The 24370-nt window shown below is 55.7% G+C and overlaps 1 protein-coding gene across 1 annotated transcript; it reads left to right on the top strand.

The window, feature by feature from the left end:
* The first annotated feature begins 12079 nt into the window (after nt 1-12079).
* LOC120388434 (cytochrome P450 2G1-like) lies at nt 12080-23743 on the top strand. The gene is made up of 9 exons (XM_039510259.1): nt 12080-12268; nt 13894-14056; nt 14568-14714; nt 18877-19037; nt 19285-19461; nt 19712-19853; nt 20415-20602; nt 20824-20965; nt 23413-23743. The coding sequence occupies exons 1-9, from the start codon at nt 12089-12091 to the stop codon at nt 23592-23594; spliced, it is 1482 nt and encodes a 493-aa protein (XP_039366193.1). The 5' UTR covers nt 12080-12088; the 3' UTR covers nt 23595-23743.
* Nucleotides 23744-24370: the final 627 nt, after the last annotated feature.

The raw sequence follows: 24370 nt of genomic DNA, 5'->3' as shown, positions 1-24370 counted from the left end.
CCAAGGTAATTGCCCTGCCTGGCCGGAGCTTCCCCGCGCCCACTACCCAGAGGAGCCCGCGGAGCCTACCCGGAGCCTGTACTGGGAGGAGCCCCCAGGATTGCCGAGCGCCCGCTACGAGGAGGAGCCCCCTCGGCCCTGCTGTTACCCAGAGGAGCCGCCCGAGCAGTCCTGGCCCAACTTCCCAGAGGAGCTGCCGGACCTGCCGCCAAGCCCCCCCCCGGAGCCGATGCAGACCGACTGGCCTGAACCGGGTGCGACGGATGAGGTAGGCCTTGAGGGGGAGATGGAGTGTAGCCCGGGGGTAGCCGACCCTTGTCCGGCTGAGGGCACTGAGGTGCCCATGTCAGTGTGTTGCGGCCAGGATCCCCACTGACTGCAGCGGGTCCACGCCACTGCTAGGGCCCTGGGCTGGGACACAGTGGAGTGGGTGGGCCTGTGTCCCCCCTGCCACCCCACTCATGGGTGGCAGTCTCCCCCTCAACCCAGCGCTCTGGCATAGCAGCCTGCACTTGGCTGTTGCTGCTCAGCCCCTGCCTGAGGGTCTGAGCTAGAGCTGCTGTTTTGCTGCCCCGCCGTGACTGAGGGCTTGGGCTTTATAGATTTGAACTGCTGCTCAGCCCCTGCCTGAGGGCCTGAGCTAGAGCTGTGGGTTTGCTGCCCCGCCCTGACTGAGGGCTTGGGCTTACAGACTGAACTGGTGCTCAGCCCTGCCTGAGGGTCTGAGCTCTGCCTCTTTCTGTTGCCCGGCCCTGCTCCAGAGGGCCTGGGCCTAGTTGTTCTGCCGTGGCCCGGCCCTGCTCCAGAGGGCCTGGGCCTAGTTGTTCTGCCGTGGCCCGGCCCTGCTCCAGAGGGCCTGGGCCTAGTTGTTCTGCCGTGGCCCGGCCCTGCTCCAGAGGGCCTGGGCCTAGTTGTTCTGCCGTGGCCCGGCCCTGCTCCAGAGGGCCCGGCGATCTAACGTTGTTCCCAGTGACTCCTACAGGCTAGCAGGCAAACAGAAGTGAGTCAGTGCGGCTCCCCTCCTGCCTGCTGGAGGGTCGAGCCCCGACCGACCGATTACAGGCCCAGATCCCAGCTGGTGTGAATGGGCTGTGGCTCCACTGGTGTGAATGGGCCCAGATCCCAGCTGGTGTGAATGGGCCCAGATCCCAGCTGGTGTGAATGGGCTGTGGCTCCACTGGAGTCAATGGGGCCAGATCCCAGCTGGTGTGAATGGGCTGTGGCTCCACTGGAGTCAATGGGGCCCAGATCCCAGCTGGTGTGAATGGGCTGTGGCTCCACTGGAGTCAATGGGGCCCAGATCCCAGCTGGTGTGAATGGGCCATGGCTCCACTGGGGTCAATGGGCCCAGATCCCAGCTGGTGTGAATGAGGGTAACTGTACAAGGGAGCTCTGCCAACTGATCCTAACATGCTGCCCTGCTCCAGACCAGACTGGCGCTGCTGCACTCAGGGCGCGTGCCAGAGTTGCACGTGTAAGGGGACTGTTGCCCCCTTACTAACATTCAGTGGGGGTGTTATGGTTGCTAGCTCCCAGCACTAAAAGGGGAGGGATCGATGGCAAATCAGGACCCTGAGACTGACAGTCCCCAGGAACAATGGCAAGAGGCCAATGCTCCAGGTCAGCCTGATTGACAGGGCAGGCCGGCTAATCAGGAAGACAGAAGGCCAGGGTGGGTCCCGTCCTCCGTGTGAGCAGGAATGTGCCGGAGGCAGAGGGAGGGGGGCCGAGCAAAGGAGGAAGCAGGGGCCCAAGCTGAGCTGGAGAACAGAGCCAGGCCAGATCCAGAGGGGCCAGAGGCACAGCGCAGAGAGAGCAGATCCTGTGCTGGGAGCGGAGCTGCAGCCAGAGAGCCAGAGGCACAGCCCAGGGAGAGCAGATCCTGTGCTGGGAGCAGAGCTGGAGCCAGAGGCACAGCCCAGGGAGAGCAGATCCTGTGCTGGGAGCGGAGCTGCAGCCAGAGGGGCCAGAGACACAGCCCAGGGAGAGCAGACCCTGTGCTGGGAGCGGAGCTGCAGCCAGAGAGCCACAGGCACAGCGCAGAGAGAGCAGATCCTGTGCTGGGAGCGGAGCTGGAGCCAGAGAGCCAGAGGCACAGCCCAGAGAGAGCAGATCCTGTGCTGGGAACAGAGCTGCAGCCAGAGAGCCAGAGGCACATCCCAGAGAGAGCAGACCCTGTGCTGGGAGTGGAGCTGCAGCCAGAGAGCCAGAGGCACAGCCCAGGGAGAGCAGCTCCTGTGCTGGGAGCGGAGTTGCAGCTAGAGAGCCAGAGGCACATCCCAGAGAGAGCAGACCCCGTGCTGGGAGCGGAGCTGCAGCCAGAGAGCCAGAGGCACAGCGCAGAGAGAGCAGACCCTGTGCTGGGAGCGGAGCTGCAGCCAGAGAGCCAGAGGCACAGCGCAGAGAGAGCAGACCCCGTGCTGGGAGCAGAGCTGCAGCCAGAGAGCCAGAGGCACAGCGCAGAGAGAGCAGACCCGTGCTGGGAGCGGAGCTGCAGCCAGAGAGCCAGAGGCACATCCCAGAGAGAGCAGACCCTGTGCTGGGAGTGGAGCTGCAGCCAGAGAGCCAGAGGCACAGCCCAGGGAGAGCAGCTCCTGTGCTGGGAGCGGAGTTGCAGCTAGAGAGCCAGAGGCACATCCCAGAGAGAGCAGACCCCGTGCTGGGAGCGGAGCTGCAGCCAGAGAGCCAGAGGCACAGCGCAGAGAGAGCAGACCCTGTGCTGGGAGCGGAGCTGCAGCCAGAGAGCCAGAGGCACAGCCCAGGGAGAGCAGACCCCGTGCTGGGAGCGGAACTGCAGCCAGAGAGCCAGAGGCACAGCGCAGAGAGAGCAGAGCCCGTGCTGGGAGCGGAGCTGGAGCCAGAGAGCCAGGTGTAGTGAGCAACTGGGGCCAGCCAAGGGGGGACCTTGGGCAAAGGGCCCAGCACAAAAAGACACCCCCAGCCAAGGGTCCATGCAGGCCAGGCTGGGAGCAGGACCTTAACCTGCCGGGGTGCTGGCACTGGGAAGAAGGATCCCACCACCCAAAGCCCGGAGGTGTGTGGTCACCACCATTTCAAGTGTCCCACTCACAGCATCCCTGCAGCACAGCCAGGGCCTGAGAAGGAGGCCTGGGGCCTACAAGGAACAGACTGCAAAGTGTCTTGATGTCCAGAGACACTGTTTGTAATGTTCCCTGCCACAGAGCAGGGTGATGTGTTTCCCTGTAACCGTTCCCATTTCTTCTTATTCTTTTCTTCAAATTGATTGTTAAGTAAACAACTTGTATTTGCTTTAAATTGTCTGGAATAATCAGTGGGTCAGGGAGGTGCCCAGTGCAGAGAGGGTACCCCGGAGTGGGGACACCTTAGCCCCTGTCCTAGGTGACCACAGCAGGGTTGGGGGTTGAGCCCCCCAGGAATCCTGGGCCCAGTCTTGTTGGGGCTACGAGAACTCTGCCAAACAGGAGAGTCCTCAAGGGCAGGGAGGCCTCTGGGTAAAGGAAGTGGGAGCGAGGACTCAGATCCTTTCGCTAGCCCACTTCACCGGGGTACACAGAAGCCAGGAAAGTTCCCCACAATAGCGGGACCATTCCCCCGCTTACATAATTGGCGTCACGAACAGGATCCTATCCACAGGGTCCACCCCATTGGTTTACTGCTTGAGTTCTAGTAGCACTGTCCAGGCCTGTTTGAGCACTCTGCCATGGCTGGAATTGAAGAACTACGAACCCAGTTTGCTGAACTTCAGCACAAATTATCAGACCAAGCGGAGGCATTACAACAAGCTAGAACTGAACAGAGAGAAGCCTTATCGCTGGCCAAGGCAGTAATAGACCAACAGACAGCAGAAGCTAAGAAACCCGCTACTATTTATGTCCCACGGGAGCGGAAAGTCACGGAGTTTGGTGGCTTCCCAACTAGACCAGGAGACATTACGGTAGAAGAGTGGGTCAAGTCTGTGAGGGCAGCTCTGCGTGTGCTAAGAGTACCTGTAGAAGACCATGTAGACTTCATAGAGGAGCACCTCAAGGGCCAGGCCAAGGCCACAGTAAAGTTCATGGCAGTGGCAGACAAGAAAGATGTGGAAAAGGTATTTGAACTCCTCCTAGAAGTGTATGGAGACAAGGTGCCTATTGGAACCCGACTAAAGGAGTTCTTTGAGAGAAAGCAGGAGCCTGGTGAAACTATCCGGGCATATGCATATGACCTCCAGGAGAGAATGAGCAAAGTGGAGCGGTGAGACCCTCAACGAGTTCCAAACCCAGATACAGTTCTGAAAGAGCAGTTGGTGTTGGAGCTTCGTGATGACTCCCTCCGACGTGAAATGAAAAGGAGGTTTAAAGAAGAGCCCAGTAAGAAGTTCTATGAACTCATGCAGGCTGCCATTATGTGGTCAGAAGAAGAGGAAGTTCCTGTGGCAGAGACAGCCAAGAGTAACCCCTGTACACGAAGTGGGGGCCTAGTGAATGCAGCTGCTGGGGAAAAGGCCCTGCCCCAAACACAGCTAACACTGGAAAGCTTAAGTGAAGCTGTCCAAAAACTGGCGGTCCAACAGGGGGAGATGCTGAAAGTAATGACTGAGGTGATGAAAGGGAAAAACCCCACCAATATGCCAAGACATCCAAGGGCCCCAGGACCCCAAAGAAGAGCCCCAGTGAAGGATGAGCTGGGAAGATACATTTGTTACACTTGTGACAGGCCAGGACATACTAGCCGAGAATGTTCACTGAGAAGGAGAACAGAGTCCCAGGCACTCGAAACCAATGGGGCACCAGGAGCGAGTGGTCCATCGAGAGTAGAAGGCCAAGCAGTGGCAGAAGGATTCCTAGGCCTGTCCTTGGTGGAAAATCCCTCTGCATACAGTGAGAGGAACGTGGTCAGTGCCAGCATATCTAGCGACTTCTGTAAGCGAGCATTTGGAGACTGTCTAACTGCTGAAGTATGTATAGCAGGGGTGAAGACCAGATGTTTGGTAGATACTGGCTCCGAAGTCACCACCATTACAGAGTCGCATTTTAAAAAATATTTGAAGGACAAGGACCTGACCATGCACAGCACACGGTTTGTACGTCTAACAGCTGTTAATGGACTGGCAATCCCAGTGGTGGGGTGCCTTGAAGCAGACATAGAGTATATGGGCCAAACGCTGCCAGGAAAATGCATCTTCATCCTGAAAGACAAAGCCTCAAAAGGGAGCCATATGGGAGAAGAAGTCCCAGGGATTCTAGGAATGAACATCATTAGTGAGCTGAAGGAGCTACTCATACCAGGAGAAGGAACCAGGAGGATGAACTGTCACGAGCACTATACGAAGAATGCTGTGCGGAGTAGAGTACTGGCTCGAGCGGAGAGGCAGAGTCATTCCCTGGGCCCCACAAGGCATACTGGAAATGTTAAAGTGGGCAGAAAACGGAAGACCATTATTCCTCCGTGGAAAGGGAAGATCCTTGATGAACACCGCTGTGTACCAGAAAATGAGCTGCAGGTGATGAGGGAGAAGGGAGGACGAGTTACCTTTCTTCAAGAAAGATGTGATGGGAGACTGCCAGTTCCTGTTCACGTGGCACGCCAAGGGCTGATTCCTGCACATGTGGCTAACATAAGGGCGTTGCCAGAGAAGCATCAAGAAATCTTTTCTAAGGATGAGGTGACCAGTTATGATGACCAAGTCAAAGGTCACCATGACAGGCTGAAGATAGCCTGGAAAGTTGCTCTCAGTACAACTAAAGACACTGCCCAAAGTAGGAAAAGGACTTATGATCACAAGTCCAGTGGGGCTCTCATCCGATCTGGTGACTGTGCACCAGTTCGTAGCAGTAGACGCCGGAGATGTAATAAAATACAGGACAAATGGAAGCCAAATCCCCACACTGTGGTCACCCACAACAATCCCGAACTGCCAGTGTACGCTAACCAGCCTGAACAAGGAGGTGCAGAGAGAGTAGTACATAGGGACCAGCTAAAGCGTTGGACTATTAATCTGACCAGGGCTCGTAGGAGGCATAGTGCAGAATTTCCCGAGGAGACTGAAACCAATGGGGTAAACCCAAACCCTAATGAGAATGGGCAGATCCCTCAAACTGACCTAGTATTACCCAAGGACAGGAAAATAGAAAATATGGGTAATGAACCACCAGTCTTAAGAAGGTCCCAGAGGGCTAATAAAGGTGTACTTCCTGTTAGACTTAAAGATAATTATGTTATTGGTTCTATGTAGTGTGTTAATAAATATTGTTATGTATAGTATTAAGAAGTAGATATGGAGCGTTAACTATGTTGAATGTCCTTTTCGTAATTGTTAATGGGTTTTTAATATAATATGTGGATATATGTTGTTTTTATGGGGCCCGGATGTACTGGTGTGAATATTGTGGCTGTGGCAGAATTTTAGCAGGGGGGAATGTAAGGGGACTGTTGCCCCCTTACTAACATTCAGTGGGGGTGTTTTGGTTGCTAGCTCCCAGCACTAAAAGGGGAGGGATCGATGGCAAATCAGGACCCTGAGACTGACAGTCCCCAGGAACAATGGCAAGAGGCCAATGCTCCAGGTCAGCCTGATTGACAGGGCAGGCCGGCTAATCAGGAAGACAGAAGGCCAGGGTGGGTCCCGTCCTCCATGTGAGCAGGAATGTGCCGGAGTCAGACAGAGTGGGGCCGAGCAAAGGAGGAAGCAGGGGCCCAAGCTGAGCTGGAGAACAGAGCCGGGCCAGATCCAGAGGGGCCAGAGGCACAGCGCAGAGAGAGCAGACCCCGTGCTGGGAGCAGAGCTGCAGCCAGAGAGCCAGAGGCACAGCGCAGAGAGAGCAGACCCTGTGCTGGGAGCGGAGCTGCAGCCAGAGAGCCAGAGGCACAGCGCAGAGAGAGCAGATCCTGTGCTGGGAGCGGAGCTGCAGCCAGAGAGCCAGAGGCACAGCGCAGAGAGAGCAGACCCTGTGCTGGGAGCGGAGCTGCAGCCACAGAGCCAGAGGCACAGCCCAGGGAGAGCAGATCCTGTGCTGGGAGCGGAGCTGCAGCCAGAGAGCCAGAGGCACAGCGCAGAGAGAGCAGACCCTGTGCTGGGAGCGGAGCTGCAGCCAGAGAGCCAGAGGCACAGCGCAGAGAGAGCAGACCCCGTGCTGGGAGCGGAGCTGCAGCCAGAGAGCCAGAGGCACAGCCCAGAGAGAGCAGACCCTGTGCTGGGAGCGGAGCTGCAGCCAGAGAGCCAGAGGCACAGCGCAGAGAGAGCAGACCCTGTGCTGGGAGTGGAGCTGGAGCCACAGGCACAGCGCAGAGAGAGCAGACCCTGTGCTGGGAGCGGAGCTGGAGCCAGAGAGCCACAGGCACAGCGCAGAGAGAGCAGACCCCGTGCTGGGAGCAGAGCTGGAGCCAGAGAGCCAGAGGCACAGCGCAGAGAGAGCAGACCCCGTGCTGGGAGCAGAGCTGGAGCCAGAGAGCCAGAGGCACAGCCCAGGGAGAGCAGACCCCGTGCTGGGAGCGGAGCTGCAGCCAGAGAGCCAGAGGCACAGCGCAGAGAGAGCAGACCCTGTGCTGGGAGCGGAGCTGGAGCCAGAGAGCCAGGTGTGGTGAGCAACTGGGGCCAGCCAAGGGGGGATCTTGGGCAAAGGGCCCAGCACAAAAAGACACCCCCAGCCAAGGATCCATGCAGGCCAGGCTGGGAGGGGGACCTTAACCTGCCGGGGTGCTGGCACTGGGAAGAAGGATCCCACCACCCAAAGCCCGGAGGTGTGTGGTCACCACCATTTCAAGTGTCCCACTCACAGCATCCCTGCAGCACAGCCAGGGCCTGAGAAGGAGGCCTGGGGCCTACAAGGAACAGACTACAAAGTGCCTTGATGTCCAGAGACACTGTTTGTAATGTTCCCTGCCACAGAGCAGGGTGATGTGTTTCCCTGTAACCGTTCCCATTTCTTCTTATTCTTTTCTTCAAATTGATTGTTAAGTAAACAACTTGTATTTGCTTTAAATTGTCTGGAATAATCAGTGGGTCAGGGAGGTGCCCAGTGCAGAGAGGGTACCCTGGAGTGGGGACACCTTAGCCCCTGTCCTAGGTGGCCACAGCAGGGTTGGGGGTTGAGCCCCCCAGGAATCCTGGGCCCAGTCTTGTTGGGGCTACGAGAACTCTGCCAGACAGGAGAGTCCTCAAGGGCAGGGAGGCCTCTGGGTAAAGGAAGTGGGAGCGAGGACTCAGATCCTTTCGCTAGCCCACTTCACCGGGGTAGCACAGAAGCCAGGAAAGTTCCCCACAATAGCGGGACCATTCCCCCGCTTACACACGGAATATAGCTCATTGAAAGCTAATTGAGAGTAATGCAGCTCTAGAGCTGCAAGCTCCTTATGTGTCAGCCAAGTTCATTCATGGTCTTTAATCATCTATTAACCGATGGACTTAATGTGCAACCCGCTGATTGATGAGAGGGAGGTTAATGGTGAATCGATTAGCAAAACAAAGCAAAATAAAGAAAAACAGAGAGGGGAAAAGCAACACAGATTGTCATGATCCTGAGGTTACAAGGATGAATAAGCAGAATTTTGGGGCCAGATCCCAGCTGGTGTGAATGGGCCGTGGCTGCACTGCAGTCAATGGGGCCAGATCCCAGCTGGTGTGAATGGGCCGTATTGGAGTCAATGGGGCTAGATCCCAGCTGGTGTGAATGGGCAGTGGCTGCACTGCAGTCAATGGGGCCAGATCCCAGCTGGTGTGAATGGGCCGTATTGGAGTCAATGGGGCTAGATCCCAGCTGGTGTGAATGGGCCGTGGCTGCACTGGAGTCAATGGGGCTAGATCCCAGCTGGTGTGAATGGGCCGTGGCTGCACTGCAGTCAATGGGGCCAGATCCCAGCTGGTGTGAATGGGCCGTGGCTGCACTGGAGTCAATGGGGCCAGATCCCAGCTGGTGTGAATGGGCCGTGGCTGCACTGCAGTCAATGGGGCCAGATCCCAGCTCATGTGAATGGGCAGTGGCCGCACTGCAGTCAATGGGGCCAGATCCCAGCTGGTGTGAATGGGCCGTGGCTCCACTGGAATCAATGGGGCCAGATCCCAGCTGGTGTGAATGGGCCGTGGCTCCACTGGAATCAATGGGGCCAGATCCCAGCTGGTGTGAATGGGCAGTGGCTGCACTGCAGTCAATGGGGCCAGATCCCAGCTGGTGTGAATGGGCAGTGGCCGCACTGCAGTCAATGGGGCCAGATCCCCAGCTCTTGGCCCTTGAGCTAGACTGGGACAATTATACTATTTCTTTTGGGTTCATCTTCCCTTCTGCTCTTTGAGTGACGAGAACGCAGGGACAGAGCGGAGCCGGCTGGTGCCATTGTTAACCTCGAACAAGATCTAAGTAAACAGAGGCTGCTACCCTCACTGTCTTCTTCCAGTTCTCCCACCATACGAGTCCCCATTGCAAACTCGCTGCTCGAACACGGCGCTGCTAGCCACGGCCAACGAACAGCCCTGATTCCCATTCACCTCCTTCCTTCGCATGTCCTGAAAGGTAGAGGTTGGGTCATTAAGCCTTTCTGGCTCATTGTCCTGCGGTGTCTATGGGCAGAAGGGATGGAGGGATGGATGGGTGGGTGGATGGAGGGGTGTCTATGGGCAGGGAGGGAGGATGGAGAGATGGATGGGTGGGTGGATGGAGGAGTGTCTATGGGCAGGAGGGATGGATGGGTGGATGGATGGAGGGGTGCCTATGGGCAGGGAGGGATGGATGGAGGGGTGGATGGAGGGATGGATGGATGGGTGGAGGGATGGAGGGAGGGTGGGTGGATGGATGGGTGGATGGAGGGATGGAGGGAGGGGTGGGTGGATGGATGGGTGGATGGAGGGATGGATGGGTGGGTGGATGGAGGGGTGTCTATGGGCAGGAGGGATGGATGGGTGGATGGATGGAGGGGTGCCTATGGGGAGGGAGGGATGGATGGAGGGATGGATGCATGGAGGGGTGGATGGAGGGATGGGTGGGTGGGTGGATGGAAGGGGGGATGGATGGAGGGGTGTCTATGGGCAGGAGGGATGGATGGGTGGGTGGAGGGATGGATGGGTGGGTGGATGGAGGGTTGTCTATGGGCAGGAGGGATGGATGGGTGGATGGGTGGGTGGATGGAGGGGAGTCTATGGGCAGGCGGGATGGAGGGATGGAAGGGTGTCTGTGGGCAGGAGGGATGGATGGGTGGGTGGATGGAGGGTTGTCTATGGGCAGGAGGGATGGATGGGTGGATGGATGGGTGGGTGGATGGAGGGGTGTCTATGGGCAGGAGGGATGGATGGGTGGGTGGATGGAGGGGTGTCTAGGGGCAGGAGGGATGGCGGTATGGCAGGGGGTCTGTGGGCTGGTGGGATGGATGGGTGGGTGGATGGAGAGGTGTCTATGGGCAGGAGGGATGGATGGGTGGATGGATGGGTGGGTGGATGGAGGGGTGTCTATGGGCAGGAGGGATGGATGAGTGGAGTGATGGGTGGGTGGATGGAGTGATGGGTGGGTGGATGGGGATGGGTGGGTGGATGGGGATGGATTGAGGGGTGGATGGAGGGATGGATGAGTGGATGGATGGAGGTGTGGATGGGGGTGGATGGGTGGGGGGATGGAGGGGTGTCTATGGGCAGGAGGGACGGATGGGTGGATGGATGGGTGGGTGGATGGAGAGGTGTCTATGGGCAGGAGGGATGGATGGGTGGATGGATGGGTGGGTGGATGGAGAGGTGTCTATGGGCAGGAGGGATGGATGAGTGGATGGATGGAGGGGTGGATGGAGGGATGGGTGGATGGGGGGATGGATGGGTGGGTGGATGGAGGGAGGGATGGGTGGGTGGATGGAGGGGTGTCTATGGGCAGGGATGGATGGATGGATGGAGGGGTGGATGGAGGGATGGATGGGTGGGTGGATGGAGGGGTGTCTATGGGCAGGAGGGATGGATGAGTGGATGGATGGAGGGGTGGATGGGGGGATGGGTGGGTGGGTGGAGGGATGGATGGGTGGGTGGGTGGAGGGGTGTCTATGGGGATAGATGGAGAGATAAAGGGGATGTGGGGATAGATAGTGAACAACCGCCAATGGGTAGATAGATGCGCTACAAATATGATTGACAGGTTAGGTAGGCGAGGTTATTGGACCAGCGTCTGCTGGTGGGCGGGACGAGCTCTGGAGCCGAGACCCGAGCGTGTGAGCTCAGTGCAAGGCGGGACGCTGGTCTCCTGCTCTAGCCGATGTCCCCTGGCCCCCGACTGGTCCCTGGCCCTCGCCAGCGGCAGGGGAGGGATCTGCGGACGGTGTTAGAACACAAACCTCAGTCGCTACCTGACATTCCCAGGCTCTGACCCCGCCCGTCCCGTCCCCGCCCTGTATGTTTAATACGAGGTTTCGATGTTTTGCCCGGGGTGCGGGCCCTGGTACTAACCCGGCTGAGATCTCCAGGTATCGAACCCGCTGCTTGTTATTGGACAGCGCCTGAGTCTAAATTAACCCCCCAGCTGCCACGTTGCTCTCCCGGATCGTCCACGCTGGCCCGTCGAGAGACCCCATGTCCGGGAAGGGAGCAGCTTCCTCCCGAGACATTTCAGCGGCTTTTGTCCCAGTTCTGCCAGCTCTTGGCCCTGGCCCCAGCAACCTGTGACTCCCCCTCAGGCTCCCCCGCGACTTGACCCCCGGTGTCCTGCTTGGCACCAGCCTCGCTGTGCCCAGCGTTTCCTGGCCGTTATCGGACAGTTCTGCGTACCAGGCGCAGCTGGACTTTGGTGAGTCTGCAGCGAGCGGAGGACGGGGCACAGCCCATCCTGCTCGCTGGCCTGAGCGGACGCCCTGGCGTACTTCAGACCCCCCCAGCTCCGAGCACCGGCCCCTGCCCCCTCCTCGCCCACCTCCCCTCGCTTTCCGTGCAGGGCGGAACGAGAGACACGAAGAAGCCACTGGTGGGTTATGGCGAAGCCGGGGAGATCGTCCCCAGCACCAGAGGCTTTCACAATGTTGACAAACAAGGAGATAATTAGAGGCATGTGACTGGCGGATTAGAGAAGTGTTTGCCCAGGGCCGTTATGCAATGCAGGAGGCAGGGCAAACCCGACTGGGAGTGGATATAAGCGAGGGCTTTCCAGGCTGGGGAGTGACTCCACGCACCATGGAGCTGGCTGGAGCCATCACCATCTTCCTGGGCATCTACGTGTCCTGCCTCCTCGTCATCTCCGCCTGGAGGAAGCAGTCGCGCTACAAGAACCTGCCCCCCGGGCCCACTCCCCTCCCGCTGATCGGGAACTTCCTGCAGATGAAGGTGGGAGAAACCCTGAAATCACTGGAGAAGGTGAGTCACCGAGAGCCGCTGCAAGCGACCCGCAGCCACTGGCTCTGGAGCCAGCTCATGGGGAGACCGGTTCATTTGAAAGTCTGTGTGTCTATCCCCATATATACCTGTGTACACCCCGTCTCTGCGTCTACCCAGCCCCGGACACCCCGTCTCTGCGTCTACCCAGCCCCGGACACCCCGTCTCTGCGTCTACCCAGCCCCGGACACCCCGTCTCTGCGTCTACCCAGCCCCGGACACCCTGCCATCTAACTCTGTCCACCCCCATGTCTATCTATCTATTTAATCCCCATACACCCCATCTGTCTATCTGTCTGTCCCCATACACCCCGTCCGTCTGTCTGTCTGTCTATGTATCTATCCCCAGGCGCACCCTCTAGCTCAGGGGTAGGCAACCTATGGCCCGGGTGCCGAAGGCGGCACGCGAGCTGATTTTCAGTGGCACTCACAGTGCCTGGGTCCTGGCCACCGGTCCGGGGGGTTCTGCATTTTAATTTAATTTTAAATGAAGCTTCTTAAACATTTTAAAAGCCTTATTTACTTTACACACAACAATAGTTTAGTTCTATATTATAGACTTATAGAAAGAGACCTTCTAAAAACGTTAACATGTATGACTGGCCCGGGAAACCTTAACTTAGAGTGACTAACTGAAGACTCGGCCCAGCACTGCTGAAGGGCTGCCGACCCCTGGGCTAGCTAGTTAACTGGCTAACCGCTCCCTAGCCCTCTCTCTGTCTAGTTACATACCAGCCACCATAGATACCATGCGCTGTCTCTGCGTCTTTCTATGTAAATCCCCACAGCTCTGTCTGTATGTGTCTGTCTCTTGAATGTTACACACTCTGCATTCAGATCAGTTGTGTCTCGGCCCCTCGGGGGTTCAGTCCCACATGCACTGAATGAAACGGAGACAGTTCCATTTCTCAGATTGCACCTGGCCCGTCAGGGGTGCGGGGAACGGATCTCTGCTGATCAACTGCCGTGTTACCCGCTTGGCAACTCAGTTTGTGTTTCTGAGGCTTCAGCAGCCACCAAATCAACCACCAGGCCGGTGCCGATGGACGTCTCTTTTCACTGCTAAGAATAGCACTGAGCGTGTTGTACAGCACCTGGCGCGCTGGGGTCCTGCTCCAGGAGACGGGGTTTGCAATGCAGCTCATAAAGGATAGTCATGGGGTGGGGAATAAAAAGATTTTTGTGGCAAGATTTCCCAACAGAAAGTTGAGTTTTCAACCAAGTATAGTTTGTGGAAAGGTCGGCTCTGTGTGAACGTTGCCGAGTGGGGGGCAGGAACACAGGGGTGGGGGCAGGAAAACAAATAATTTCAGCTGAAAATTAAAAATGTTTTGGTTTCCAGAAGGATTTGGCCCAATATATATATTTAGTTTGTCAATTTTCAGCCAAGAATTTTTCCATTTTCGGCAGTTTTCAGGGCAAACTTTTTTCAGGTTTTGGCCAAAAAATATTCCATTTCAAGCCAAAAATGTTTCTGTTTTCAGCCTAAATGGTTTCTGGCTTTGGCAGGGTATTGGGGGGAGGGGGCTGGGGTGGGGTGGAAGTTTTGGTTGTTTTTTGTTTTTTTGACATTTCCCGCCCCCCTCTGATCCCCTCTCCCGTACAGCTGAGTGCGAAGTACGGCCCGGTGTTCACCGTCTATTTCGGGTCCAAGCCCATCGTGGTGCTGTGCGGGCACGAGGCGGTGAAGGAGGCGCTGGTGGACCAGGCTGAGGAGTTCAGCGGCAGAGCCCACCTGCCGACCGTCGAGAAGAACTTCCAGGGCTTTGGTGAGGAGCCGGCGAGGTGCAATGAACCTCCCCAGACTTACAGGGCCAGATCCCCAGCTGGGCCAGATCAAGATAGTGGAACGACGCCAGCTCCAAGCTGGCCCACTTCCAGCATTTGCTGTCATGAGCCCCAGGCTGACGGGCTGTGGGACTTCTGGGAGATCAGGAGAACAAAGACCCCCCCATGCTAATGTGTTCCCGCTCCCTGAGTGTGAAGTTTTGCATGTTTCACGGGGGTGGGGCAGGAGGTGGTTCCCTTTTAAACACACATGGTCCTATCACGCCATTGTGTGTCCAGATTCGCCGCGAGCTTTGCACCAACCAGCCCATGCAACCCCCCCCCCCGAGCCCGATTGCACCCCCAGAAGAGCCGGCTTGGTGCATTTTTGCATCACTGGACCAGAGCTGGGACCTTCCCTTCACCACCCTCCCCCTTGGCCTGCGCCACGGCACCTGGCTCATTTCAACGGCCGTTCGTCTTCCTGGGCTGAAACCCCTCGTCTCCCTCCAGGGGTGGTTTTTGCCAACGGGGAGCGGTGGCGGCAGCTGCGCCGGTTCTCCCTCACCGTCCTGCGGAACTTCGGCATGGGGAAGAAAAGCATCGAGCAGCGGATCCAGGAGGAGGCGCAGTTCCTGCTGGAAGCCTTCAAATACAAAGGTGACTCAGCGGAGTGGTGCCCCCCCGCCCTTCACCCCCCCCGGGGATCGTCTCCAGCCCAGGCCCCACCCAGGTCCGGCTCAAGCCCCGGTTTGAGGATTTCCCCGGTGGCAGGGCTGCTGGCTGCCTTTCTGCACAGGGATGAACCTCACCCGCTTTGCGTTTCATCCACGTGCAGACTCTTGAGCAATAGTCAACATGGTTTCTGTAAAGGGAAATCGTGTCTTACTAATCTATTAGAGTTCTTTGAAGGGGTCAACAAACATGTGGACAAGGGGGAATCCGGTGGACATCGTGTACTTGGATTTCCAGAAAGCCTTTGACAAGGTCCCTCACCAAAGGCTCTTATGTAAATTAAGCTGTCATGGGATAAAAGGAAAGGTCCTTTCATGGATTGAGAACTGGTTAAAAGACAGGGAACAAAGGGTAGGAATTAATGGGAAATTCTGAGAATGGAGAGGGGTAACTAGTGGTGTTCCCCAAGGGTCAGTTCTAGGACCAATCCTATTCAACTTAGTCATAAATGATCTGGAGAAAGGGGTAAACAGTGAAGTGGCAAACTTTGCAGATGATACTAAACTGCTCAAGATAGTTAAGACCAAAGCAGATTGTGAAGAACTTCAAAAAGATCTCACAAAACTAAGTGATTGGGCAACAAAATGGCAAATGAAATTTAATGTGGATAAATGTAAAGTAATGCACATTGGAAAAAATAACCCCAACTATACATACAACATGATGGGGGCTAATTTAGCTACAACGAGTCAGGAAAAAGATCTTGGAGTTATCGTGGATAGTTCTCTGAAGATGTCCACGCAGTGTGCAGAGGCGGTCAAAAAAGCAAACAGGATGTTAGGAATCATTAAAAAGGGGATAGAGAATAAGACTGAGAATATATTATTGCCCTCATATAAATCCATGGTACGCCCACATCTCGAATACTGTGTACAGATGTGGTCTCCTCACCTCAAAAAAGATATTCTAGCACTAGAAAAGGTTCAGAAAAGAGCAACTAAAATGATTAGGGGTTTAGAGAGGGTCCCATATGAGGAAAGATTAAAGAGGCTAGGACTCTTCAGTTTGGAAAAGAGAAGACTAAGGGGGGACATGATAGAGGTCTATAAAATCATGAGTGATGTTGAGAAAGTGGAGAAGGAAAAGTTATTTACTTATTCCCATAATACAAGAACTAGGGGTCACCAAATGAAATTAATAGGCAGCAGGTTTAAAACAAATAAAAGGAAGTTCTTCACGCAGCGCACAGTCAACTTGTGGAACTCCTTACCTGAGGAGGTTGTGAAGGCCAGGACTATAACAATGTTTAAAAGGGGAGTGGATAAATTCATAGGGCTAAGTCCATAAATGGCTATTAGCCAGGATGGGTAAGAATGGTGTCCCTAGCCTCTGTTCGTCAGAGGATGGAGATGGACGGCAGGAGAGAGATCACTTGATCATTGCCTGTGTTGAAGAAAAACTTAGTTTTTTGCTTTTTGTTTGGGTACAGCAAAATTAAATACTTTATTACTTTTTTTAGTGATTACAAGAGGGAGAGAGTGTTATAGGAAACTGGGTTGCCCCTTGTCCCGGACGGATTTTTTTTAATTAGTAAACAATTATAGCAATTATTTATACCTTTGTTACAGACAATAGCTAGCAAACCTGGAGACAGTAAAAAGAAAACATTTGCATTTGTTTATACATAAGCCTATTTGCTATTTTATTTGTTTTTAATACTAGAACAAAACCAAGACTGCATTTCACAAGGTTGTAATGACTTTTTACACAATTTACCACAATGTACCACATTATTTTGTTTTTACATATTTGTAACTTATGCTCACTTAGTTAACATACATTTAAGATTTTTTAAATTTTTGTTAATTATTTTTTGGCCTTTACACTTTTTTTTTGTACTTTTAGTACAACAAATACATTAAATTTTAATTTGCATTAAACTATGGATTTTAGATTTTACATTAACCTTAGGGGTTTTATGGGATGTAATGACAATGCATGATTAGCATGAACATGAAAGGTATTATTACTAGTATTACATTTTTTACAACAACAACAATAACATAATTTTACACCAACTAACAATACTACAAACAATAACATTTTTATAGGAATAAAATAATGGAGTTGTTGTACAGTTTTGGTTACAAAGCACAATACATTATACTTAGTACATAAAGTAGATACTTTATAAGCTGTATGAAAGGCATTTTTTTTAGCATGATATATATTTTGAAGCATGTGAATTTGCCCTTGCAAGTTAGAGATTTTGTGAACCTTTGGTAACAATGAAAGCAAATTTTGAAACCGATTAGGCACTATTTTAGTTTAATTAAAATATACCTGAAATTTAAGAGCTACATGCAACATTTTATTTGCAGGCCAGTAAATGATACGATTGCCTGCAGCAGTGGTAAGATTAATATGTATATTTTGTAATGTGGTGGCATTAACGTACACATAGCTATGATGAGCCTGAAAAAGTGGGTGTTTTGTAAGGGTAGTTTTTTGACCTTTATTTTTTTAGCAAATATTGTTATAAACAGTGACAACTTTGTTTGGCTTTAGTTTTTGTATACATTGAAGCTGTGGTGGTTTTAACGGCCAAAATGTTCATAGATTTTTTAACCCCATTTAAATATTAGCTGTAATTTTAGGAGCACTAACTAAAAATTGATTAGGAGAATTAGGCGGCCTTATTTTTTAGATATTTTTGTGAATTACCCAATTTTACATGCATTTTTTGTATGGACCTGGTAGGATTTGGTATGTGGGAGCCCACAGCCCCTTAACCGGTTTATAGGCTTGGAAGGAGCACTGTGAACGTTCATACTTTCATTTAGAAAGTCTTTAAGTATGTTTTTATGGCCACAGATTAGATGGTACTTTTGACGTGTTTGTAAGGGCAGTGGGCCAAGCTTGGGGCACTAGATTATTCTGAATGGCCATTAGCTGGTGATTTAGGAAATTTTGAATTTTTGAACATGCCAGATTTTACTGCAATGCCTTTTTAGCCTTAGTGATATTTAGTACCATTTTTTCTAATAAATTTTGGGTTATAGAACTAAGGGCGGAAATGACATGTAACTTACCCACTTTGGTTTAGCATGATAAGGGGAAGAGGTTTGTAATGTTGGAATTTTATTAGAAAAATTTAAAGGCACAGTAGGTTTGTTAGAGGACAAGGGAGAGGTTGCCAGCACGTTACCTTGTTGTTGTTTTCTGCTGTTCAGCAGGGCTAGAAGAAGGAGTACGTTGTAATGACTTTTTACACAATTTACTCTGTACCACATTATTTTATTTTTACATATTTTTAACTTATGCTAACTTAGTTAACATACATTTAAGATTCTTTAAATCCTTGTTAATTATTTCCTGGCCTCCACACCTGTTAGGTTCACTCCCTCAGGGGCACCTGGCATTGGCCACTGTCGGCAGACAGATACTGGGCTAGATGGACCTTTGGTCTGACCCGGTACGGCCGTTCTGATGTTCTTATGTTCTTATGAGGTTAAAAAACCAACCACTTGAGCAGAGAATAGCCAGGAAGGGCTGTTACAAAGAGGATGGGGATCTGCTGTTCTCCATGTCCATTGAAGGTCGAAGAAGACGTCCTGGGCTTAATCTGCAGCCAGGGAGATCTAGGTTAGATATTGGGGGAAACGTTCTCCCCCGCAGGGGAGCGAAGCCCTGGGACAGGTGAGAGAAGGAGGCTGTGGGGTCCCCGCCACTGCAGGTTTTTAAGAACAGGTGGGACAAACCCTTGTAGGGCTGGGCTAGGGTTAGTCAGCACGGGGGGCAGGAGTTGGTGACCTCTCGAGATCGCTCACCCCACGGCATCGTAGCAATGTCGGGCTGGAACAACTCGGGCAGATAGATCTGGATTGAAAGGTTGTGTAGCATACGGGACACCTCTGGACCCCCCGTGGCGTCTCTGTGCGGAGTCACAGGTTCCAAGGGGAGGAGGAACCACTCCAAAGATCCAGTCTGACCTCGGGCATAACACTGGCCCGAGAAGTCCCCGGAACGGTTCCTGTTTGAACTGTTATGAAGCATCCGAGTCCGCTCCGAAACTCCCTGCATGTTGGCTGCTCCTCTTCCCCCAATGACCGATGGCCCCTTCTCCCTTCTCTCCCCCCTGCGCCAGCGGAACCTTTTGATCCGACCTTCTTCTTGAGCCGGGCCGTCTCCAACGTCATCTGCTCCATCGTCTTTGGCGACCGCTTTGACTACGAAGACAAAGAATTCCTGTCCTTGCTGCAGATGATGAACGAAAGCTTTAGGGAGATCAGCACCCCGTGGTCACAGGTATGTCCTGCTCGAAATGAAACGGTCGGTATTTTCATTGCACGTGGGTTACTGCAGATAACTGTGTTCTGGGCCACCAGAGCAAATGCAGAGTAATGCGATAGACTTCAGTGAAGGTACTCCAGATTCACCCCGGCGTGACTCCAGATTCACCCCGGCGTGACTCCAGATTCACCCCGGCGTGACTGACAGTCTGGCTCTGGGGATGCACCAAAACCTGTTCTCTGTGTGTCTCTTCTCTTTCCAGTTCTATGACATGTATGTGAGTTTCCTCAAATACTTCCCCGGCCCTCACATGAAGATCTACTACATAGTGGAAGACATGAGGAAATTTATTGAGAGGAGAGTGAAGCAGAACCAAGCAACGCTGGATGCCAATTCCCCCCGGGATTTTATCGACTGCTTCCTGATCCAAATGGAAAAGGTACGGTGCTCTGGGAGCTGAGTGAATGGCTCGGGTGAGCGTCGAGCAAACACAGTGCTAGGGGCCCCACGAGTCATGCAATTTTCACCCATAACAAATACCAGGATCCCCCCACCCCAAAACAGCAGCAAAGTGATTTTGCAGAGTTCAGACAGGAATCGTTGTGCAAATCTGAACTTTTAAGACCAGCTCTCCTGTGGCTGTGGAAATCCCCATGCTGAGGTTTCAGCCTGTGTTGATTTTCCCCAAGGAAAAGCAAAACCCTTCCAGTGAATTTAACACCAAGAACTTGGAGCTCACCACGCTCAACTTGTTCTCCGCCGGCACGGAGAGCGTCAGCTCCACCCTGAGATACGGGTTCCTGCTCCTGATGAAACACCCGGAGGTCCTAGGTAACTAAGGAACGTTCATAAGCAGTCGCTGAATTGCACGGGTCAAACCCCGGGGGAGGTTTGCAAAAGGCCCATGCACCGGAGTTAGGGCCTGTCTCCACCAACACGAAGCCCAGCTCGGTGGGACTTTGGCTTGTGGGCTTGGAAACGCCTCTGCCTGGGTTTGCTGGACGCAGGTCTCCCAGCCGTGCTAACCCGGAGACCCTGATGCGGGTCTGCGGCTTTGGGCTGCGTCCGCACTGCACAATGGGACAGGGCCTGGACCAGAGTTGCAGAGGGCCTGGGGCTCTGACCCCACCCCCCAGCAGGGTCCGAGGACCCAGGTCCTGAGCGCTTGCTGACCCGAGTCAGACTGATTTGCAGGTGGAGATCAGTATCATTATGGGGAAACTGAGGCACGGGGCCTGAGGTCAGCGGCAGAGCCGGAAAGAGAATCTGGGTCTTCCGTGTCCAGTCCAGGGCTCTGCCCTCTAGGCCCTGGGGGTCCCCGCTCTCCCCACTCCTGAGCAGCTCCTGGGAGCCGCCGGGCTGGGGGTTAAGCTCTGTCTGTGGCGCTGGCAGGGAAGCTGCATGAGGAGATCGACCGGGTGATCGGCCAGAGCCGCGTCCCGGCCATCGAGGACCGGAGCCAGATGCCCTACACCGATGCCGTGATCCACGAGATCCAGCGGTTCAGCGACCTGATCCCCATGGATGTGCCCCACATCGTGACCCGGGACACCCAGTTCAGAGGCTACACCATCCCCCAGGTGAGGGGCGAGCGGGCGGGGGCGCAGGGGGGAGTCCGGGTCCGATTCTCAGCAGCTCTGACCCCATTGGCAGTTACCCGAGACCTGCCCGCTGAGCGGCTCTGTTCCTGCGTAATCCCAGCGTGGGGGCAGAGAGGGGAGGGCATGCCCGGGAGGGGGGACGGGGCGGACGGCTCCCACCCAGCTCGTCTCGTTCTGACCGCCTGGCGCTCTGCTCCCAGGGCACCGAGATCTACCCCATGCTCAGCACCGTCCTGCGCGACCCCAGCAAGTTCAAAACCCCCGAAAGCTTCAACCCCGGGAACTTCCTGGAGGAGACGGGGCGGTTCCGGAAAAACGACGCCTTCGTACCCTTTTCCTCAGGTGAGCTGCCTCATCCGGACTCCTCCGTCTGCCTGTGCATCCGTCCCCAGACACGCTGCAGTGCCCCTAATCCTCACTCCTCGGCCTGTCTGTCCGTCCGTCCCCAGACACGCTGCAGTGCCCCAATCCTCACTCCTCCGTCTGCCTGTCCGTCCGTCGCCAGACACACTGCAGTGCCCCAATCCTCACTCCTCCGTCTGCCTGTCTGTCCATCCCCAGACACGCTGCAGTGCCCCTAATCCTCACTCCTCGGCCCGTCTGTCCGTCCGTCTCCAGACACGCTGCAGTGCCCCTAATCCTCACTCCTCGGCCCGTCTGCCCGTCCGTCCCCAGACACGCTGCAGTGCCCCTAATCCTCACTCCTCGGCCCGTCTGCCCGTCCGTCCCCAGACACGCTGCAGTGCCCCTAATCTCACTCTCGGCCCGTCTGTCCATCCGCCCCCAGACACGCTGCAGTGCCCCTAATCTCACTCCTCGGCCCGTCTGTCCGTCCGCCCCAGACACGCTGCAGTGCCCCTAATCTCACTCCTCGGCCCGCCTGTCCGTCCGTCTCAGACACGCTGCAGTGCCCCTAATCCTCACTCCTCGGCCCGTCTGTCCGTCCGCCCCAGACACGCTGCAGTGCCCCTAATCTCACTCGGCCCGTCTGCCTGTGCGTCCGTCCCCAGACACGCTGCAGTGCCCCTAATCCTCACTCCTCGGCCTGTCTGTCCGTCCGTCTCCAGACACGCTGCAGTGCCCCTAATCCTCACTCCTCGGCCTGTCCGTCCGTCCGTCCCCAGACACGCTGCAGTGCCCGTAATCCTCACTCCTCGGCCCGTCTGCCCGTCCGTCTCCAGACACGCTGCAGTGCCCCTAATCCTCACGCCTCGGCCCGTCTGTCCGTCCGTCTCCAGACACGCTGCAGTGCCCTAATCTCACTCCTCGGCCCGCCTGTCCGTCCGCTCCAGACACGCTGCAGTGCCCCTAATCTCACTCCTCGCCCGCCTGTCCGTCCGCTCAGACACGCTGCAGTGCCCCTAATCTCACTCCTCGCCTGTCTGCCCGCCCGCCCCAGACACGCTGCAGTGCCCCTAATCTCACTCCGGCCCGCCTGCCCGTCCGCCCCAGACACGCTGCAGTGCCCTAATCTCACTCCTCGGCCCGTCTGTCCGTCCGTCTCCAGACACGCTGCAGTGCCCCTACTCCTCACTCCAGGCCGCGTCTGCCCGTCCGTCCCCAGACACGCTGCAGTGCCCCTAATCCTCACTCCTCGGCCCGTCTGTCCGTCCGTCTCCAGACACGCTGCAGTGCCCCTAATCCTCACTCGGCCCGTCTGCCCGTCCGCCCCAGACACGCTGCAGTGCCCCTAATCCTCACTCCTCGGCCCGTCTGTCCGTCCGTCTCAGACACGCTGCAGTGCCCCTAATCTCACTCGCCCGCCTGTCCGTCCGCCTCCAGACACGCTGCAGTGCCCCTAATCTCACTCTCGCCCGCCTGCCCGTCCCGCCCCAGACACGCTGCAGTGCCCCTAATCTCACTCTCGGCCCGTCTGTCCGTCCGCTCCAGACACGCTGCAGTGCCCCTAATCCTCACTCGGCCCGTCTGTCCGTCCGTCTCAGACACGCTGCAGTGCCCCTAATCTCACTCGGCCTGTCTGCCCGTCCGTCCCCAGACACGCTGCAGTGCCCCTAATCTCACTCCTCGCCCGTCTGTCCGTCCGTCTCAGACACGCTGCAGTGCCCCTAATCTCACTCGGCCCGCCTGTCCGTCCGTCTCCAGACACGCTGCAGTGCCCCTAATCTCACTCGCCCGCCCGTCTGCCCGTCCGTCCCCAGACACGCTGCAGTGCCCCTAATCCTCACTCCTCGGCCCGTCTGTCCGTCCGTCTCCAGACACGCTGCAGTGCCCCTAATCCTCACTCCTCGGCCCGTCTGTCCGTCCGTCTCCAGACACGCTGCAGTGCCCCTAATCCTCACTCCTCGGCCCGTCTGCCCGTCCGTCCCCAGACACGCTGCAGTGCCCCTAATCCTCACTCCTCGGCCCGTCTGTCCGTCCGTCTCCAGACACGCTGCAGTGCCCCTAATCCTCACTCCTCGGCCTGTCTGTCCATCTGTCCCCAGACACGCTGCAGTGCCCTAATCCACACTGCTCTATCTATCCCCACAGCCCCCGTATCTATCTATCTATCTATCCCCGCACACCCCCTCTATCTATCTACCCCCTGCACACACTCTCTCTCTCCATGCACCAAACGCTGTGGAATCAGAACAGTGATTGCAAAGCTCGACCCCCCCATTGCTTCCTCGCGCTAGGCATCCCGTCCGTGTGTGCGCCGGGCGGCTGACAATCCGCCCGGCTGCTCCCAGCGTAGGCCGGCCCCTCCCCGCCCGCCCACCCCGGCGCATCCGTGCGGCAGGCGTGTGGCTCACTCCCCACCCCGGCGCCCTCCCTCTTGTCCCTTGTAGGGAAGCGGATCTGCCTGGGAGAGGCGCTGGCTCGCATGGAGCTCTTCCTCTTCCTCACCACCATCCTGCAGCGCTTCACGCTGACGCCCCTGGTGGCCCCGGAGGACATCGACACCAGGCCACTGGAGAGCGGCTTTGCCAAAATCCCCCCCTTCTACCAGCTCTGCGTGGTCCCTCGCTGACGGCGACAGGAGACAAGGCCCAGGCAGGGGCCCCCGTCTGGCTGAGAAACCACAGGTGCCAGGGGCACGAGCAACATATCAGGCCTGCTTCTCAGTTCCCCCCTCCCTGCGCTTGGTTTAAAGTAGCTTTAAACTCCTCTTACCTATTATGGACTGTGTGTGGCGCTGGTGTCAGTCACAGCAGCCTCGGGGCTGCTCTAACTCACGCTGGGGGACACAGAACAGCCCCCTGGGGGGCAGAGAATAACCACAGCACAGTGCTCTCTGGCTGCCCTCTGCACCCGGGGCTGGGAGCAGTGTGGTGGGATCAGGGCCCTTGTGCAATGGGAGTGGGGGGATCTTCGGGGGCCTGGCTGGCACGGATGTAACTGCCTTGCTCGGAGTTACGTGAGTGAGAACGAAAGCCAGGGCCGGGGTCTCCTTCAGCCCAGGAGCAGGGATCTCGTGGGCTGCGCAATCCACACGCAGGAGTGACGTCGCGATACCAGCCTGCGCCCCGGTGCAGACAGCGCGAGGTGGAGGGACGAATTCCTCCCTCCACCCAGCGAGGCCTCTCGCGGAGAGGGATGAAATCCGCCGCCCGGCGCTGCCGTGTCTCCACCGCAGCCTTTCAAGCGGGCCTGGCTGGAGCACCTGGGCTGTCAGAACAGCTCCGGGGGTGATTCGCCGCCGACGTAACCCAAACCCATTAACCTGCTCCTGGCCCCGGGTGGGCTCAGGGAGGCAGCAGCCCTGTCATGTGCTGGCCTTGCACTGGGGCTGGGAAGCAGGGAGCC

Source organism: Mauremys reevesii, linkage group 22, assembly GCF_016161935.1.
Source record: "Mauremys reevesii isolate NIE-2019 linkage group 22, ASM1616193v1, whole genome shotgun sequence".
Lineage (NCBI taxonomy): Eukaryota > Metazoa > Chordata > Testudines > Geoemydidae > Mauremys > Mauremys reevesii.
This window is presented reverse-complemented; position numbering and strand designations above follow the sequence as displayed.